Genomic DNA, 21,842 nt, shown 5'->3' on the forward strand with positions numbered 1-21,842 from the left:
GATTACATTTGGATAGGGGTTAGGGTATAGGATGCCCAAGGGAGCTGAGTCTGAGGGCAACTTCCTGCGCTATTCACAGCTTCTCTTCTCTGACACTGTCTATGTTGGAGTGCTAGCCAGCAGCTCCAGTTGTACAACCCCAGACTCTAAATGAACTCCCCTTCACCAAGAAATCTGTAGATTTTCTTCTTAAGAAGGGAATCTGGTTCCTGCTCCTTTAGGTAAGGTGTAAAGCCACTAGCAGAGGGCTAATCTGGTTTCCCACCCAGGGGGTGCAGGTATACTCACTCAGATTCTCTCCTGTACTGCTTGCAGGATGGCTGCTGCTACCAGGTCTATCATCTGGACTGCTCCTTTCCTGCCATACAGGTGGTTCTATCTCAGGGGTCAGTGAGTAATGAGTATTCCTCCTTTCCAGCTCTAGGCTCGCAGGCAGGCCCCACCCCACTAGACCTCCTGACGGCCTTCCTCCTCCAGCCTCATGTCTTCCTGCTTCTCACTCCTCTCCCATCATCACACTTCTGCTACTGAGCAGGCTCCAACAATTTTTAAGGGAGTCCAGCCCCTTGCCAAACCTCTTGTTAAGGATTTGCTGAGCTCCCTCAAAACTGCAGCCAACCACTCCTCAGGTCCACCCATTGCCTCCAAGGCCCTCCTCCGAAAGCCTGAGAGAGATGACAATAAAGTGAGAAAGTTAGCCAGCTAAGGAGTAGAAAATCAGGCTTAGAAATGAGAGGGTGGGAGTAGTCACAGAGGTGAGCATGATCACAAAACTATCTGATATTGATTTAGAAAGCTGTGGGCCACATTAAATCCATTATTTCAGTTTGGAAAGAGCAGGGAAGTGTTAGAACCTCTGTTAGGTTATTGTTTTAAAATATTCCCTTTCAGATGTTTATTGAATTAAAGCGTACCTAAACCAAAAACCAAAAAATAATGTTTTGCAGTTTACCAGTCCTTCAGATTCCTTGGCTGCATTTTTTGGCTTTTTCCCTTTTCTTTCCTGCTGGTCTTGTCCATTACACTCTACCTTTTTATAGGATTGCCACAGTCAAATGTTAAATAGTTAAATAGCTAGCCTTGGATGGCAGCATTGTGGAAAGGGTGTTGTTAGATGGACTTGTAGATTTAGATGGTCTTTACGTTATCTAACAAATTAAAACCTTACTTCAGCTAACATTTTTTAAGCAGTTACAGAAACATTTCTCCTTTTTGGGGTAAAGCTTTTAACTAAATAAAAAATGACCAATGTAAGAACCTCTGTTCTTAGGGCCAGTTCACACTACATGCATTTCAGTTGCTTTTTTTCTGCATCCAAAACACACAGAAAGTAGGTTATATAGTTGTCAATGCCATAGTTCACATCAGTGCTTGCAGTTCCAGTGCGGTCCAGTTGCAGAGAAAAAAGTAGAACAGGCTGCATTTTTTCTGCACAGAACTGTACTTGAATGCAGTAAAACGCATCAAAAATGCACCAAAAACGCTCTGGAATGCACATCCTTATTTAAATTGAAGAAAGAGAGGGGAAAAAATGAAATGGAATGCATAAAAGCGAACTGGAACGCGTAAAAAAACACAAAAAATGCACAGGAACGCACTAAAAACGCATCAAACACACGCATGCAAAAACGCATCCAGAATGCATCTGGACTGCGTTTCTATAGTGTAAATCGGCCCTTAAAGGATAAGTTCTTCTTTGGGAACATGTACGTGTTCCCAGGGCTTTTTTCTCAAAAAATAGGTGCAGGGACTTCCCCCTTCTGAGTAAATTCTTGTCTCCCTTACCCACCTCTCCTTTTAGAGAATACAGAGCCAGGTATCATTTTGTGGTGCTAAATAATTTGTATGGAATTTGTTAATAACAAGAAAAGAAGAAAAATAAATCCCCTGCAGCCAGCAGCAATAGATCCCCCACAGCAACAATAGATTCCTCCAGCAACAATGGACCCCAAAAACAAAATACCAACCCAGCAACAATATACCCTCAGCAGCTACAACAAATCTCCAGCAGCCAGCATCAATAGACTTTACTGCAGAAATTGAAAATAGACCCCTCCCTCTACAGTTGATCCCTTTAAGAAACAGTTGACCCCCATAAACAATAGATCCCCCACCAGCAACAACAGACCTCCCCAGCAATAATAGACCAACACACAAACACAATGTCAATAGATCCCCCAGCATCCAGCAACAATAGATCCCCCAGCATCCAGCAACAATAGATCACCCAGCACACTCCGGTACTTCTTGCCATTACATATATTCAGTGCTGGAGGTGCCGGAACGGTGTTTCCCCTCGTTGCCCCTGAAAAAAATCCCTGCATGTTCCACCCGTTTTTAGGCTTGAACATGTAACATTTTCCGACTCCCAGTGCCACTGCCTGCTCCGCTGTATCTAGTGACAGCTAGTGGGGGACCATCTTCCTCTGATGACTGTCACTAATTTTATTGTTAAAAGTGGCTGTGCAGGGCTGTGCTGGCCTGGCCATGTCATTCATTCACAGAATTCTGTGAATGGAAAACGAAAAGTCCCGATAACCTTTTTTGTGATTTTTTTTTTTTTTTTTTTTTGTAATTTATCCCAAGTAGACATGCTTTTTTTTGTATGCGTTTTTGTATATATTATTATTTAAATTTTGATTATTAACAAATGTGGCCTCTTAGCCCATATCTTCTTGGGATATTTACTTGCTTTTATCTGTGTTTGTGTATGTTATTTAATTTTTCATTTTACTTTTCATTTATAATTTTTTCATAATTATTTTTATCCATTCTTTTTCTTTCTTTGTTTCTCTTTTTATTCCACTTCGCTTTCTTTTTTCTTTTCTTCCATCCTTGTTATTTTATGATATCCCTGTTTTTGGTACAATGGTTTTATATGTCTTGTTACAATGTATTATTAGACGTATCCTCAGGATTCAGGAGTGCTGATTAGGACAGGTGTTCTTTATTAATTAATACCTATATAAGACAGCACTCTTGTTGTTTTCTTTGTTATGATTAAGCACAAGATCGTGTGAAACGCATTAACAGGTTCTGTATTCATGTCCTGGTGTTTTGTGTGTCCTATGGATTAATAAATACACACTATATTCATCCATCCTGCGGTGTGTGGCTGACCCTTCTTCCCATTGCATCGTGTGGTGGCGAGCCAGAGCCTGCTCCTGTTGTGGATTGATCTGGATTGTTTGCCTGAGTGGTGTACCTCTGTTCTTCTGACAGCCTTTGCTGCTGTCAACTTGTGGTTCTCAATGATCTACCAGGACACTGTGGAGCACTGTGCTAGTTCATTGTCTTCTCTCTTGTCAGTGTATACAGTATCTGCCTGCCGGTATGATATAAAAGCAGACAAGATACACTGACAAGTCTGCAGGAGTTCTGCATGGCACCTGCGATCTGCTTTCCAAGCTCCAAGTAAAAAAAATATAATAAACACACATTTGTTTACCTGCAAAAAGTTATGCATTTATTTATTTATTTTAAAAAGGTGACCTTATCTTTTCAAGGGGAACTAAACTCCGCAAATAGTCACCTCCTCCCCAACGATCCAACATCTATGAGTCCCCTCGCTGGTGCCAGCATCTTCTCCTTAGGTTCTTCCAGGTGCTGAGACTTCAGTTGACCGCTGTGGGATGATGTAACTCCTGAACATATGCAAGAGTTCTTTCATCAGCACACAAACACCATCCTGAGAATGTACCGTGAGCTGCGCATATGAAACTCAGTGTACATTGTAAAGAAGACTGCAAGTAGGCAGGTACATTTATTTTATTTTTAGAAGAGACATCTAGGAGTTGATTTACTAAAGGCAAATAGACTGTGCACTTTGCAAGTGCAGTCGCAGTCATTTTTCTTAGTAAATGTAAAGATGGTAAAGCTTCACTTTGTAAAGAATACCCTATCAGGTGCAAGGAAAATTTTAAAATAAACAAATAAAAAAGCATATTTACTTGCACATGATTGGATGATGGAAATCAGCATAGTTTTACGACATTTACTAAGCTCTGGGGAAAATTAGTGCAACCGCACTTGCAAAGTGCACAGTCTATTTGCCTGTAGTAAGTCAACCCCCTAGTTTCTCTTCTACAATGAAGTTCCTGCCTGTTTGCAATTTTTTGTGCAGGTTTAGTTCCATTTTCAATGCTTTGTCACAAAACTAGTATGGGGGCTGTGGGACTTTTCCAGTGCTACTTCAATAGGATTCACACAAAATTTGATTTAGAATACATTTTGTTTTATTGTACACAAAAATGTATGCAAGAAATTATTCCACATACATATTGCCCTATTATACCCAACTAGTCAATCTGCCCCAGTTCTATACCATAGAGAATAAATATTTCCCAATCACATATGGCTGTATCATGCAACGGGGGTGGGGCATGGTTCAACATACCTTGCAGCAAAAGTAAACTGCTTCCTCAGAACCTGTGAAAGATAAGTCTGATTAGGTACAACTTACGTCAATGACCAATTTAGGACTCTTTCACATGAACGTTCCGATTGGGTCCGCTTGCCCGTTTTCAGGTGGACCCAGTTGAAACCTCCATTCTCTATGGAGAGGTGGGTGTAAATGGATATGTGTCTGTTTACACCTGCCGACATCCAATCCGCTAAAAAGGGACGGATGGGGATCCGATTCACCTTCCGTCCATCAGATCGCCCATTAAGGAGAGCAAGCAGCTCTGTGTCTGCTCTGCAGCAGCAGAGAGGACAAAGAGCTGTCATCCGCTTGCTCAGCGGGGATCAGTGGAGAGATCTCCCGCTGAGCAAGCGGATCCACTAAAGGGATCCATCCCATGTGAAAGAGCCCTAACACTTGTTACTTAAATGTGTGCACAACTGACAGTCCCTTTGACACATCGCCAAAAGCTTATGCCACAAACCATAGGGAGCCAGAAAAGATACATAAGGGTCCTTTCACACGGGTGTTCTGTTTTTTTCATCAGTTCAGTCACTCTCTTTCCATGAAAAAATGGATCAGTTCACACAGGGGCGGACTGACCATTTGGAAACTCGGGCACTGCCTGAGGGCCCGGGGTCAGTAGGGGGCCCCATGAGTTGCCCCTGGTACCTTTTTGTATAGGCTTTTTTGAGTTTGGGCAAGGACACAGGGGCCCCATGATCCCCTATTGCCCGGGGGCCCCATGAGTTGTCAGTCCACCCCATCAGTCAGTCAGTTTTTCATCAGTTGACATCCTTTTTTTACATCCTTTACCAATGCAAAAACGGATTGTATGTCCATTTACATCAGTTTTCCATCGGTTTACATCCGTTTTTTGTCCATTTTCTTCTGTTAAAAAAATTTTATGTTAACGGATGTGGACATTAATGGATGTAAATGGATGATCATCCATTTACATCTGCTGGTCCACAGAAATACATGGGTGTCTGTTTGTCATCCGTAAACGGACAGATGAAAAATGGACATATGGAACGCCTGTGTGAAAGGGTCCCAAAGGGGCACCCACAGAGTCAAAAAAATCCATAAAATATTTTGTGAATTTTTGATAGACTGATAATCTTTTCTTCTAATTATTAATTTTTTGTATCCAATAAAGTTCATTTTTATGATAAGAACCAGCCACAATTATTGTCACTGAACTAACCACTTTATCCCCAGGTAACCTTATTGCAGGGAACTTTTTTTACTTCAAGAGGCACCCACAGAGCCTACAATGTGGTGCATTAATCAAATGTCAGGAAAATCTAGCACTAAAAAGGTTTTGGCTATAGATGCACTATAAGGTTAATATTTAATAATATGTATTTTATTCATTATCTAGAGCAGCTCTGTGCATTAATGAAGATGAGGACAAAAAGGAAGTGGACCAAACTCATCCAGATCCAGACAGTGGATGTCCAAAACCAGATCCGCCAGAGAATGGACTATTTGTTGTAAGATAATAAATAAAATCAAATTTTATATATTTAAAATTAACGTGATTTGTAAAATAAATAAAGGTTTTATTATCCAGCCAGAAGTGAATGATATCTTAGACAATCCATGCATTCATCATTTTTGTTTGTTCAGCCAGCAGGTTGAACGAAGAAAAAATTATTTGATTCCCCTATCCAAACATTTAATGTGGGTGATTGAAGAGGTGCGCCTGGTGTCCAGAAAAATGTCTCACTTCATGACTTTTATAGTTGTTTATTGAAGACAAAAGTATACAAGCGCCTCCAATGCGTTTTGGTGGAAATTTCCTCCCCCTTCTTCAGGGCTATATTTCTTGGAGAAAGGTTAGACTCTCAGAGGGTTAAATATATTCAATCAGCGACTCTGCAGTATGCCAGTATTGTGGAGCAGAGACTGAATATATTTAACCCTCTCAGAATCCTGAATCAGGAGGAGGCAATTTCCCAAAAACACACTGGCTCCACTTAAATACTTTTATCCTCAATAAACAACTATAAAAATCATCATGTGAGGCATTTTTCTGGACACCGGGCACTCCTCCCCAATTACACAAGTGTTCCCTGCGGTAATGTTTTCATTGCCGTTATCAGAATGGTAGCAGCCCTAGACCCCAATGGAGCCTATCGCCTACCACCTACAATTGGGATATAACCCATTGGAAGCAATTCCCTTTATACTTGCCACACAGTAATCTGCCGCTAGACAGCCTCCAGTGGCACCAGTCTAGCTCTGTCTTGAACCCAAACTTGAAACATTCAATGTGGATTGGGGAATTTTCCCCACTGTGCTATTATGTTTTGGTGACAGGAATTGTTAGATCGAAGTCTGTACAATCAGGGGGCCCATGCATAGATCAACGTTCAGCCGAATTTCGATCTATGTATGGCCAGTCTTTAGAAAAGTAGGCATAGCTACCATCTTTGAGCACTGAGAAGTAGGTGGGCAAAGAGCACACCACTGCCATCCTAAGCTATCCTTATAAAAGTAGAGAGAACATACTTATCTCTCCTGCTGGACAACACTCCAATCCTGAGAAATCTTCTTGTGAAGTCCACAGAAAACCCACCACTTCCAGGAGTGCCGAGTCCTCTGCAGCTCTCGCAGACCTCCACTCATTCCAGGAGACAGTAAAAACATGAGAAGGAGGAAATGGTTGGAACTGCTTGGATCCCAGGACTCCTGGAAATGGACTTCAGGGGCCCATTTCTCAGGATCAGAGTGGTGCTAAAAGTAATAGAATCTTTGTATAATTTTCTTATAAAATAATGGAAAATAATATGTTAGTAGTAAAATAATAATATTTATTATAAAAAAATGCATGTAATAATAAAATAACAATCTTAAACAAGTAACAAATGTAAAAAATACACACATTTCAATAAAATATTTTTTTCTGGACAGAATGAAAAGAGGTGGTACAAAGTAGCCGAGGAGATTGAAATAATGTGCTTCTCTGGCTATGAACTATCTGGGTATCAATTCCTGAGATGTCTTCCAGATGGAACATGGAAGCAGGAACATGTCAAGTGTGTTAGTAAGTGTTTTATTTTCTTGTCCAGGATTTATTGTATTCATTTATATGGAAATGTAGACCATGTTAAGAAGACTTACAGTACATTGTACATGTTTATATGCTTTTACTGCTATTTCATTAATCCATGGCTCAAAATTTACAGTTAAGTAGAATGAATGGATTTGTAGAAGAGTGAATGATGCTCCCCATACAGGAAAAACTCAGATAACATACTAGTTACAAATATATCATTCTAATATATTAAAGAGGCACTGCCACAATCAAGGCACATTAACACCAATAAATGTAGCAAAGGAGGACACGGCAGGGGGGATCCCACTAGAGTTAGACTACTGTAGTGGCGATTAGGGAAAGGCTTCCCTCAGTAGCTGGTCTTTCAGAGAAGCTACATGCTATTAGACTCTGGCTTGGCTACCCGTACGTCAGTTTTGACAGTGGAAGGCCTCTCACCTATCCCTATTGAAGAGACACTGTCACTATGCACCACATTCAAGGCACATTAATAGTAATAACTATAGCAAAGGAAGACTCAGGGTAATGTCACACTTGTAATACTATTGCAATAATTTACCAGTGATCCCCACTGACAACGCATCAGAAATAGCATCACTTTGCACAGCAAAATACTCAGTACCACATGTTGCTTCCTTGCTGTCTAAATGAGCAAACTGTTTTCGGTGATTGACGTTCTGCAGCATTTCCATCAGCAACAAAGCAGCAACCATAGAGGGAGTTACTTGTGGAACCAGGTCGGTATATACTAGGCGTGTGCAACCTTTTTTACTTTCCTGTGCCACACTGAAAGAAGAGGAATGGTCTTGGATCACACATAAAATACACTAACAATAAGGATTGTTGATGAGCAGAAAACGTCGGGCAGATCATTGATATAGATAATGTACCTATCTGAGTAATAAAACTTTGTTTTTTTTAAATATTTTTTATGATAAAAGTACAAGAAGGCAACATAAAACTAGTGTGATATTTGACTTTGCTTTTGATAAACTAATGCATCAATCTCTGACTTGATAGATATAGTAGCAATTCTCAAGGTGCTCATCAGATATTTTGATTCTGATTTTGCCCTTCGAGGGCTGTATCCTTGAAAATAGTTGCTCACAAATATAGGTGCCATCGAAAACTGATGAAATGAATAGGGCGTGATTGTAAAGAGTGTGATATATTTCTCTGGGAAGATAAAACTTACAAAGTCCAGTAAAAAGACACTGTCAATTTTCTTCTTTGGCCACGTGTTCGCTAAGTGTGAATGCATTTTTACAAAAACATTTCTAAAAAATGAACATTTTTTTAAGTAAGTTGGTGATTTTGATTTTTGATGATCATAACATTTTTTAAGTATGTTTATGATTTTTGATGATCATAACTATCTTGGGTCGCATGTGGTCCATGGGTTGCAGGTTGTACATCACCTGTATATACCCTGTCTGCATAGTGATCCAGTTGCTGGTGACATGTCAGTGGAAAAATGAACCCACTTATACCAGTTCATATTTATATTTCCCTATAAACCTTGGATACTACATTACATATCTTTTGACAGCCACTGCTTGCTGACTGCCTCACATAGCAATACATTGGCAAAGTGGCCCACCTGCGCTAGATCATGTATCTAATACATGATTCAGCTCTTTCGGGTAGGAGGCACGCAACTGTGCTGTAATTAGTCACAGAACAAGCCGATCAGCGGGTCTCAACCAATGACTGACGGCCGGGAAGACAGGACAGAGCTCTGTGATTGTAAACAACACAGAGTTCTGTCCTGACAGCAGGAAGGAGCTGTTTTGTGTTTCAGGGAGTAAAAACCTGCACATCTCTTAGTAAAAACAGCACACCAAGCACTGTTAGGCACACAGTTAACTCTTTGATTGCCCCTAGATGTTAATCCATTCCCAGCCAGTGTCATTACAGTGTCAGTGTATATTAATAGCACTGATCACTGTATTAGTGTAACTGGTTCACACAAAGTGTCAAAACTGTCAGTTAGTATCAGATTTCCCACCATACTATCACAGTCCCGCTATAAGTTGCTGATCACTGCCATTACTAGTATAAAAATAAATAAATACAAATTCCAGTGTATATATAACATAGTTTGTAGTTGCTATAACCTTCACGCAAACCAATCAATATACACTTATTTGGATTTTATCAACCAAAAGTATGTAGCAGAATAAAGTTTTGCATATATATTTATAAATTAAAATCCTTATTAGATATGTTTTATAGCAGAAAGTAAAAAAAATGCTTTTTCAAAATTTTCGGTCTTTTTTTTTATATATAATAAAAAACCCAGGGGTGATCAAATGTGACCAAAAAGCTCTATTTGTGTGAATCAAATAATATAAATTTCCTTTGGGTACAGTGTTGCATGGCCATGCAATTGTCAGTTACAATTACACAGTGCTGAATAGCAAAAAATGGTCTGGTCATGAAGGAGGTAAAATCTTCCTGAGGGCAAGTGGTTAACATATACTATATATTTTCCTCTTCTACAATGATAAAGGTAAAAACTTGTCTGGTATGTCCTCCATAGGTGTCTCACCCCTTCTCGTACAACTCCAAGCTGACTTGACAGGTACACCAAGAGGCACCCTTTCATCAGTTATTAAACATTTAAAACTTGCTGTAAATTTCTCTTTCAGGAACAACATGTTCCAGGCCAGCAGCCACTCATGATGTGACAATATCCCGATTTAAGTCAGATTATAAAGTCGGTGAAGTGATTCATTTAAGCTGCCCTTCTGGCTTTTCTGTCACTGGTGAAACTCGCTACACATGTGGAAGCAACTACGAGTGGAGTCCACCTATTCAGAGGGAGCTTGACTGTGAAAAAGGTAAAAAAGGAGCTTAACATGTTTTGTATATTTTCATTGTCAAATGTAATTTTAAAAAAAAGAGTATTTTATTGTTAGATAGGTAATACTGCATATAATTTTTTACATTTGCCATTTGCAGCTAGTGGGTGCAAACTTTAGGCCACAAATATAGCTTTTCTAAAGGCTGGTTTACTGCTCTTCTGAGTATTGTCTCTATAACAGGGTTTCTCAAACAAAGTTCAATGGAACCCCAGGGTTCGTCCAGAGGTTGCTAGGGGTTCCTTGAGGAAAGAGAAATTTCTGCTTCTCAGATAAGTCCCACTGTTACCATTGACCCTTTTAGCTATCTGTAAGGGGGTGATTCTTTCCAATGACCACAAGTGTAAGGAGCATTCTTCCCACTGACCATAACACCAGGGGCGGACTGACAACTCATGGGGCCCCTGGACAATAGGGGATCATGGGGCCCCTGTGTCCTTGCCCAAACTCTAAAAAGCCTATGAAAAAGGTACCAGAGGCATCTCATGGGGCCCCCTACTGACACTGGGCCCTCAGGCAGTGCCCGAGTTTCCAAATGGTCAGTCCGCCCCTGCATAACACTAATGTATTATGAGTTGTAGGTATAATCCTTTTTAGCAGGGGTTCCCTGAGAGTGGAACGTTTTTCAAGAGTTCCTCTGTGTTGAAAAGGTTAAGAAAGGCTTATGTTATGAGTATACCTAAATGGTAGAAGATCAGCAAAATGACACAGAGGATACTAACCTCACTCTCGTCTTGCAGAGTTTGGTAAATTTAGTAAATGTACTAAATTAGAATATAAAGCAGTCATATACCTGGGCAATTCAAACTGGAAAATGCAAAGGCAGAGATTACCTTCAATGAAAATCACATGTCAAAATGATTCGTAGGTCCAAAGATACGGGCTGCTGAAATAATTCAAATACAAATCTTTGCCTTGCTTTTTTTTGCCTCATTCTTCTATCTTGCTTCTGCTTCTATCATCTTTCTATTGGTCCTGTTTTTGTACTGTGGACAGCGTCCTTGCCCAATTAGGATACTTGGGAGGTACAAGAAGGCATGGCCAAGCTTGACTATTGATTCTACTGAATATTTAGAGATGTTTTATTTAATCATATTCATGACCTGAATCGCCCAGATTTGTAAGCAGTTTACTTTTAGCAAGGCGCATGCTACAAAATCATAGTTCTGGCACTTTTCTGCCATTTGCGTAAAATGGTAAGCCAGAATTCCCTTTTTAGGACCACCTCGGTCATGTTATGTGTCAGTCTTGCTAGCAACATTAATGTGTATTGTTTTATTTAGTGCTGCCAAAGGTGAATCAAGGCAACTGTAAACCAGGTCAAAAGCAAGTTGGCTCTGAATGTGTCTGCATGTCCCCAGAAGAGGATTGTGGGTAATGTGTACATCCTCAACTATATTTTACAGAAGTTTAAATATATATATAATGGTCTAGTTCTTGCAGTAAGCTGTTAAGTGATCAGAACTTTTCTAAGGTCCCCATACACACATATAGGTGGTCACACATGACAACACTGTAATCATGAATGTTCAATGGTGAGTTGTTTCTGTTTAGCCTATGGAGAGCGACAAAAAGGTGCAATGTAGAATTCTCCAGCATTTACATATGAATTCTTCAGTTTATATGGACTTTTTACATAAAGACTGAAGGATAACAGTACTACAATAACATAATTGTAAAAAAATACACTGCTCAAAAAAATTAAAGGAACACTTTTAATCAGAGTATAGCATCAAGTCAATTGAACTCTTGGGATATTGATCTGGTCAGTTAAGTAGCAGAGGGGGGTTGATTATCAGTTTTAGCTGCTTTGGTGTTAATGAAATTAACAACAGGTGCACTAGATGGGCAACAATGAGATGACCCCCAAAACAGGAATGGTTTTATAGGTGGAGGCCACTAACATTTTTTGACCTACTCATCTTTTCTGACTGTTTTTCACTTGTTTTGCATTTGGATAGGGTCAGTGTCACTACTGGTAGCATGAGGAGATTCCTGGACCCTACAGAGGTTGCATAGACAGTCCAACTCCTCCAGGATGGCACATCAATACGTGCCATTGCCAGAAGGTTTGCTGTGTCTCCCAGCACAGTCTCAAGAACATGGAGAAGATTCCAGGAGACAGGCAGTTACTCTAGGAGAGCTGGACAGGGCCGTAGAAGGTCCTTAACCCATCAGCAGGGCCAGTATCTGCTCCTTTGTGCAAGGAGGAACAGGATGAGCACTGCCAGAGCCCTACAAATTTGCCTTCAGCAGGCCACTGATGTGAATGTCTCTGACCAAACAATCAGAAACAGACTTCATGAGGGTGGCCTGAGGGCTTGATGTCATCTAGTGGGCCCTTCACTCACTGCCCGGGCACCATAGAGCTTGATTGGCATTTGCCATTGAACACCAGAATTGGCAGGTTCACCACTGGTGCCCTGTGCTTTTCACAGATGAGAACAGGTTCACCCTGAGCACATGTGACAGATGTGAAAGGGTCTGGAGAAGCCATAGAGAATGTTATGCTGCCTGCAACATCGTTCAACATGACCGTTTTGGTGATGGGTCAGTGATAGTCTGAGGAGGCATATCCATGGAGGGACGCACAGACCTCTATAGGCTAGACAATGGCACCCTGACTGCCATTAGGTATCCGGATGAAATCCTTGGACCCATTGTCAGACCCTACGCTGGTGCAGTGAGTTCTGGGTTCCTCCTGGTGTGCGACAATGCCCAGCCTTATGTAGCGAGAGTAAGCAGGCAGTTCCTGGAGGATGAAGGAATTGATACCATTGAATGGCCCCCATGCTCGCCTGACCTAAATCCAATAGAACACCTCTGGGAAATCATATTTCGGTCAATCCGATGCTGCCAGGTTGCACCTCAGACTGTCCAGCAGTTCAGTGATGCCCTGGTCCAGATCTGGGAGGAAATACCCCAGGACACCATCCATCATCTTATTAGGAGGTTGCCCAGACAACAAGCATGTGGGGGCCATACAAACTACTGAGGACCATTTTGAGTTGCTGCAATGAAATTTCAGCAAAATGGACTAGCCTGCTGTATCATCTTTTCACTTTGATTTTCAGGGTGTCTTTGAATTCAGTCCTCTGTAGGTTGATAATTTTCATTTCCATCAAACGATGGGGCATCGTTACATTCCTAACACATATCAGTATAGATATCCAGCATGATATTTTTCCCCATTGAGATCTGATGTGATTTCAAAGTGTTTCTTTAATTTTTTTGAGCAATGTACAGTTGTGTTCAAAATAATAGCAGTCAGACATCACTAACCTGATCAATCACTGTTTTTGGTAGAAATGATATATCTACATGGCAAATAATTTACTAGCAGGTGTAGTGGAGTAATAGAAATCCAACAGATCCAACAGTCATGACATGCATGCTGCTGATTCTGTGTAATTCAATCACTAATTGAAAGGGGCATGTTCAAAATAATAGCAGTGTGGAGTTCTATTAGTGAGGTCATTCATTCTTTGAAAAACAGGTGGCAATTATTGCCCTTGTTTAACCACTAGCCTACCGGGCACTTATACCCCCTTCCTGTCCATGCCAATTTCCAGCTTTCAGCGCTGTCGCACTTTGAATGACAATTGCGCGGTCAAACAACACTGTACCCATATGAAATTTTTATCATTTTTTTGTGACAGAGCTTTATTTTGGTGGCATTTAATCACCTCTGGGTTTTTTATTTTTCCTTAAACAAACCAAAAACCACTGAAAATTTTGAAAAAAAGTTTTTTCCTAGTTTTTGTTATAAACTTTTGTAAATAAGTGATTTTTCTCCTTCAGTGATGTGCGCTAATGAGGCTGCACTGATGGGCACTGATAGGCTGCACTGATGGACACTGATAGGTGGCACTGATGGGCACTGATGAGGAGGCACTGATAGGTGGCACTGATGGGCATTGACAGGCATCACTGATGGGCACTGAAAGGCAGCACTGATACATGGCACTGATATATGGCACTGATAGGCAGCACTGTTAGGCGTCACTGACTGGCACTGTTAGGCGTCACTGACTGGCACTGTTAGGCGGCACTGACTGGCATTGATAGGTGGCACTGATTGGCACTGATAGGTGGCACTGAAAGGCAGCTCAGATGGGCACTGTTATGTGGCGTTGATGTGCACTGGTGTGCACTGATATGTGGCATTGATGTGGCACTGATGGGCACTGGCAAGAGGCACTGACATAAGGTACTGATGGACACTGACAGGTGGCACTGCTGGGGCTACACTGATCATCAGAGCACACTGATCATCACATGTCCCCTCCGCGGAAAGCCGATTACCGGCTCTCCTCTCGAGCTGTCAGCGTGACAGCTCGAGAGGAGAAAAATACCGATAACTTGCATTTCCCTGTTTACATGTGATCAGCTGTGATTGGACACAGCTGATCACATGACCAAGCCGACATCTTCGGCTCTTTCCGTGATCGGTGATCCGCTATGTCCGTTGATCGCCGTGCTGTGCGCTCCCTGAGCCGCGCATGCGCAGTGGGAATGGGAGGACATCATATGACGTCCTCCCAGAATGAGAGAACCACCTTGCTCCCATCATTGTACTATAGGGCGGGCGGGAGGTGGTTAAGGAAGGAAGACAGCAAATGTTATACATGCTGGTTACAGTGCATTTCTCTCTGAAATTCTAAGGGAAATGGGTCGTTCCAGACATTGTTCAGAACAGAGTACCTTGATTAAAAAGTTGATTGGAGAGGGGAAAACATATAAAGAAGTGCAGAAAATGATAGGCTGCTCAGCTAAAATGATCGCAAATGCTTTAAAATGGCAACCAAAACCTGAAAGACGTGGAAGAAAGCGAAAAACTACCATTGGAATGGATAGAAGAATATCCAAAATGGCAAGGACTCAGCCAACAATCAGCTCCAGGAAGATCAAAGAAGGTGTAAAGTTACATGTGAGTACTGTTACAATTAGAAGATGCCTATGTGAAGCCAAGCTATCTGCAAGAAGCCCCTGCAAAGTCCCACTGTTGAAAAAAAGACGTGCTGAAGAGGTTACAATTTGCCAAAGAGCACATTGACTGGCCTAAAGAGAAATGGCGCAACATTTTGTGGACTGATGAAAGTAAGATTGTTCTTTTTGGGTCTAGTGGCCGGAGACAGTTTGTCAGACGACCCCCAAACATTGAATTCAAGCCACTGTGAAGATAGTGAAGCATGGTTGCACAAGCATCATGATATGGGGATGTTTCTCATACTAAGGTGTTGGGCCTATTTATCGCATCATGGATCAGTTTGAATACATCAGAATACTTGCAGAGGTCATGCTGCTTTATGCTGAAGAGGAAATGCCCTTGAAATGGGTGTTCCAACAAGACAACGACCCCAAACACACCAGTAAACGTGCAACATCTTGGTTCCAGACCAACAAGATTGACGTTATGGAGTGGTCAGCCCAATCCCCGGATCTTAATCCAATAGAAAACTTGTGGGGTGACATCAAAAATACAGTTTCTGAGGCAAAACCAAGAAATAGAGAAGAACTGTGGAATGTAGTCCAATCATCCTGGGCTGGAATATCTGTTCACAGGTGCCAGAAGTTGGTTGACTCCATGCAACACAGATGTACAGCAGTTCTCAGAAACAGTGCTTATACAACTAAATATTCATTAAGTGATTCAAAGGAAAGCAAAATCTTCAAACATTTTTCAGTTTATATAGTGAATGTTTGAGTTTGTAAAGAAGAATACAAACACTGCTATTTTTTTGAATAGTCTAGTATTCACTTTTCTTCAATTTTTTTAGAGGAAAAACACAAATTTGATATATTTTTCTTCATGTGTTGATTTGGAATAGAATGTGTAGTGTTCCCAATGCCTTTGTGTGTATGGAAATAAAAGCTATTAGAAGGATTTTGAGCTTTATTCACTTTTTTCAACACACTGCTATTATTTTGAACACAACTGTATATAGTTTTTCTTTGAATCCAATGAAATTCATATTAGATGGAAAACACTGAAAATAAGACCAACTGGTAAATTTCATTCCATTACATATCATTTAAACCCCAAAACGCTTTACCTCAAGGTACCATTGACTAGCTGCATCAATGTACTTAAAGTGATATCTTGACAGCACATATTATTGCAAAAAAGAAGGAAAAATATTTCCGTAACAGATGCTGTTAATTCAGTGGAGTGCAGATGATGGATCTATGAGTTTCACAGGCATGTTACAACCAACCTACATCATCAGGGAAGCATCAGAGGTATAATAATCATTTGTTATCAGGTTGCACCACAGATTAAACCATGAGACCCTCACTGATGCTAGTGTGGGGGTGCCCCTTGCTTTTGGGATGCCTGGGACTTATATCTTGCATGGTGGATATCTCCTTGTGTCAAGTACTTTCATCTACAAGGGGGAACTGGGATTACTGAGACTAGTGTGGTACATTGACAATGTATACTTCCATTTATATCCTGGAAGTCCATTTATGGTTATTACAGCTGTTATGTTACCTGTTATGTTGACTGAACTGATTTTAGTAATACCTGAAAAGAAGGCACCATAGACCTACTTTTGTCTTTATATTGCACAAAGTGATCACAAATGCCAGAGCAATACTGGCGCATTCACCCTTCCATCTAGTACCTCTGCGTTTGTTTCTGTTAGGTCATAATAGTTTTATCTGTGGTGGAACTGAATGACAAATGACAACCTTCTGTTTAATATTTACAATATTATGTGATATTAACTGAATTCACAAAAAAGTTTATATTTATATTTTTTACAGCTATTTGCATTATGATATCGTTTTGCGTCTGTCCTATTTTGTAAAGTCCTTGTACATTTACAAATGTAGTACTTTGGCTAACCACAAATTAAAATTATTTACGTCTTAAATTATTCCATTTAATTCATCAGAGTGAATGATCAGTGAGCAAAAACCCAGAATGTTATCAAAGTTCTAGTTATTGCAATCTGCCATCTTGACTCCCGCACAGCATGGAGACGATCCATCCAGGCTGCCAATAACATTGTGTCTGCTCTCCCTGTGACAGTGATGTGTCGCTGCTCTATGTATATGCTGCTTGATTGGTTACAGATGGAGACGTAAGGACTTTTTAGCTTGCTCAGGCTAATGGTTTGGTGAAAGCAGAGCTGAATTTGAAACAGCTGATAGAACAGAATATGAAGATGCTGCTATGTTCATGTTCGTGGAATGAAAAGATTCACTTAGCTACAACCTAGAACTTACAAAGCCAACATTAACAGAAAAAAGAAAATTTTAGGAACGCTTTCCATCCATAATGACAGCTTGCCAGGAATCATAATGGAAGATTATGTCTTGAAATACATAATACATAAAAAAGGGAAGAGGGAGACTTTATGGTGTCAGCCTGCTCCCTCACAATCCTGATGCCACAGTTCCTGAAAACAGCACACTGCATATTATAAATGTATGAGCTTGAGCTATGCTAAGAACAGTTTTGAGTTCCCCTTTAACATATATACATAGATAAGCACAGAGTTGTAGGATTGAGTAATATCAAGGACAGTCCTGGTGGAAGGGATGTCTGGGGTCTTCAGCTAGCTCAATAAGGGCCCAAAGGATTGCTGTGCAGTGACGACCAGCAATAATAGATATTTTATATAGATGATTCTAGGTAAAGGTCTCAAATTTGTAAGCAGGTGTGAGTTATAGAAGATGTCTGCATGCAGTGTTCCTTAGTAAAGAGTGTACACAGTGTTGGCTTCTACCAGCTCACCAATCCTGATGATACCACGGCTCCAGGGATCTGGGGTGTCCTGGAAAGCTCCCGAAGAATCTGCAAATGGCGTTGTACGCTCAGCCTAGCGCCTTGTGACACTGGGATTCCTCTGTAGAAGAGATGGCGGAGCTCACACCTTGGCTAAGTCACGTCTGCTGACAGGAAACTACAGATGGGTGTTTTGGTGAACGGTCAATCGCTCACATGTCAAAGACTCCCATTCCGTCGGAACCATGCAGCCTGCTCAGCTCTCCACAGCAGCCGGGTCCCTGCTTGCAGCTTCACCCCGTAATCCCAAGAGGAAGAGCATTCTCTGGAATCTGACTTATATATCCTCCCCCAGCATTCACCTCTCCTCCTCCAGCCGACTGGAACTTGTTGTTTGCAGCAGCATCGGTTTCTGGCAAATCTCTCCAATCCCCTGCTCTCTCGGTGTCAATAAGCACAATGTCACTATTACACCTGGACACTAGAGGGAGGCATTGATTCAATACAGTCATTACTATAAATGTCTAGCAGTGGCACAGATAGATTGACCAGCACTGGGCTGCATCCTCCCCCCACTTGAAAACTTTGGTCCCCAAAGACACAGAAATATTACCACACATTATTTTAACTGGTAAATAACAAGGCTGTACTCACAGATTATAATAAGCTCAACCATAACACAGTAATTATAAATGTCTAGCGGTGGCACAGATAAGTTGACCAGCACTGGGCTACATCGGTGCAGCACAAGGCCACTGCTGACTGTCAGTAACTTGTTTCTGTGTGTAAAAAAATGTTCCAGATTGCTGCCCCACCTGCCAGAGAAAGCTAGCGGGGTTCTCAATGTTGCTGGAAGGGTGTTTGTCATAAGATCGAAGTGTACTAGCACAGAGTGGGCAAAGGGTCTTTTTAGTTGCTTTGCCTCTAACCTTGGTGTGAGTTGCTTGACCATGACCTTTTGAGTGTAATACTAAAAACCAATAGTGGACTGGACGGTGCGGCTGGTTGTTGGATCAGCATGCATAAATTTGGCCCTCAATAGACTAAAGTTAAACCTGAACACCCCCACATATTCCGTATCTCTAGTTTAGTCTTAAGGGATATAATATAGAGTAATACCTTTTTAGCTTTGTGGCAGCCACCCTGGAATGTGGGCAGGTCCTCTACATCAACACGAGCAGTGCAGGACCAACAATGGCCACTAGTCCTGCATTGTACATGATGATGTCAATGAGAGTGGCAGCCACTCAACCAGAGAAGAAAAGTCAATTCATGGGACAATTTGTCAGTACTAGAACCAGTAGTTAATGCTCTTTATTACATCCCCTCTAGACTAAATGAGAACTTTATACTGAATATACAAGGAGGGGAGAACCCCTATGCCATTTTTTGTAAGTTGACAGATTAGCTTTAATGGTTGAACGTGCAGTCAGGGTTTTATGCCCTTGTACTGTATATGTCACATAATACATTTTCTGCTTTAGTCTTTGGAAGGTTATTGGGAATGGTATTAGGCAAGGGGTCACAACACTATGACTTTCAGATCTAATGAATTTATTAATAAAAAAATAATAGGGATGTTTTATTGCTAAACTAATTTAACCTAAACATCAGTAAATACTTTTTTGGTTCTATTTTATTAGATTGTAAGCTCTTATGAGCAGGGCCCTCTTAATCCTCTTGTCTTTTTATTGTATTGTAACTGAGCCATTTCCCTTTATTTTGTAAAGCGCTGCACAAACTTTTGGGCGCTATATAAATCCTGTATAATAATACAAAGAAGAACAGTTCCAATATTAGGAAATGATTGTTCAAATTTCTAGGTCTATTAAAAAATGGCCACCAATTTATTTATTTTTTAAAGAAGAATGCATATAACATTAGGGTGGGCGCAACATTGGGCCAGGGAGGCAGTTCTGGTCAATAGTCACTTTAGCAGTACAGCATATTAAGCCAATAACACAGATTCCAGGGCTGAGTATTAAACATGGGGCATGGGTGGTGGTCAGTTTTATCTCTTGCTATATGAAAAGGATGGCGGGGGACTTATTCAACAAGTCACACAGTATAAGTAAAGGTGGGAGTTGGATTTAAATTGAAAAGTCTTTAGCTAATAGTCTTGTTTGGGAGCATTGGGTCTTTCAAAAGCATTGTGCTATTGATTCTTGAATGTCAATTGGTAAGGTTTGGATAAAAGTCTCCCAAATGTCAAACATTTTATGTTGGACATGATTTTTGTCAAACATTTGATACCAGGGGTGGACTGACCATTTGGAAACTCGGGCACTGCCCGAGGGCCCGGGGTCCCATGAGATGCCCCTGGTACCTTTTTCATAGGCTTTTTAGAGTTTGGGCAAGGACACAGGGGCCCCATGATCCCCTATTGCCCGGGGGCCCCATGAGTTGTCAGTCCGCCCCTTTTTGATACCCAGATTTTTTTTTGAATGGGTAAATAGGGAATATATAATTACATGTCTCCTATAGGTTGGGATGTAATTGTACAGAGACACTTATAAATCCAAATTTCCTTTGTCTAGACACTACACAGAAGATCTCTGCATTTACGATGAAGATAGTGACAGTGCTGTCACTATGCAACGTTGTCGTTTCCTGGCTGAGCAGTGCCTGGGAAGAAAGAGGCTTCATTTTCTAGATAATGGACCATGCGATGATGTCAACCTGAGCTGGGTGCGAGACAGGATATCACTGTCTACCCACAGCGTAAAGAAGGAGGCTTGTGGATATGACTTCTGCTATGACTGGGAGCGATGTACAGGTACAGTTCAATGTCATATATCATTCCACACTTTAAAGCACAATTCCAGCAAAAACCTTTTTTTTGGACTGACAGGGCAAAGGTGAAAACTCATGACAGGGTTGGTATGTTTCTGTAGCCAGGGAGTTTGTCCTTACATCTGGTGTGATAACTGAGACAGGAAGTTAGCAAAATCTCTGGAGACAGTAATAAAACAGTTTTGTAAAACAGAAGGTAGAAGAGTAAAAACCTCATTCAGATTTTAACTGCTGTCTTTGTTGCTGCTGTGTAGATTTGTTTTTCTTGTTTGGTCACCAGGTTTGTTAAAATATCTTCTATAGAACCATGGATGCTCATAGAAACCTCAATGAGATTATAATCCTTACCCACTTTATTCAAAACCAAAAAATTATTTTTTGGGGGCTTTATAGAAAATTATCAAACATAATGTTTCTATAGTATATAAAAGTCTTATGTGGACACCCATCCAAACTGAGTTTAGGTATTTTCAGTGAAGGATACTATTAATGTTAAAGCATACAAAGACATTTTAGACAATTGTGAGCTTCCATCCTTGGGGTAACAGTTTGGAGAAGGCCTTATTGCTGTAGATAATGAAGTCATACGCATTGGCTTTTCATTGGGGTGGTATGACATGCTGTAATTTTTTGATTTGGGAAAGTTTGAATATCTAGATGTACAATTTTTATTTGGCATTTAATAAAATTATATATATGTAATGACATATGATAGTGAAATTATGTCTCCTTTTTTGGTTCACTGTGGTTCTGTTAATATCAAAAACCATATTACATCATATGACATATTTTATCAAAGGAACTTCATTTGTATATGCTTCTACGTATATTGTTTCATATTTTGTTGCAGTGGTTTCCTCCATTTGTCATGTCATTAGACACATTTCAATGTAAAAGGCAGTGGTGAGCAATGCTAAAGGCAAAAACACATCCCTCAAAACATTTAAGTTATTAATAATGTTAAATTTTTAATTAAATTAA

At 40.6% G+C, this 21,842-nt stretch overlaps 1 protein-coding gene across 1 annotated transcript in view; it reads left to right on the forward strand.

The window, feature by feature from the left end:
* The window catches only part of C6 (complement C6), a 109,571-nt gene that overhangs the window by 81,184 nt on the left and 6,545 nt on the right, over window positions 1-21,842 (forward strand). The window contains exons 13-17 of the mRNA XM_089687814.1: window positions 5,787-5,898; window positions 7,322-7,454; window positions 10,118-10,309; window positions 11,614-11,704; window positions 20,606-20,844. Of these exons, the coding sequence (XP_089543940.1) occupies window positions 5,787-5,898; window positions 7,322-7,454; window positions 10,118-10,309; window positions 11,614-11,704; window positions 20,606-20,844 (767 nt within the window). The remainder of the gene's footprint in view (window positions 1-5,786; window positions 5,899-7,321; window positions 7,455-10,117; window positions 10,310-11,613; window positions 11,705-20,605; window positions 20,845-21,842) is intronic.

This window comes from Staurois parvus, unplaced genomic scaffold (assembly GCF_062004578.1).
Source record: "Staurois parvus isolate SC_StPar_1 unplaced genomic scaffold, SC_StPar_1.0 ptg000438l, whole genome shotgun sequence".
Taxonomy (NCBI): domain Eukaryota; kingdom Metazoa; phylum Chordata; class Amphibia; order Anura; family Ranidae; genus Staurois; species Staurois parvus.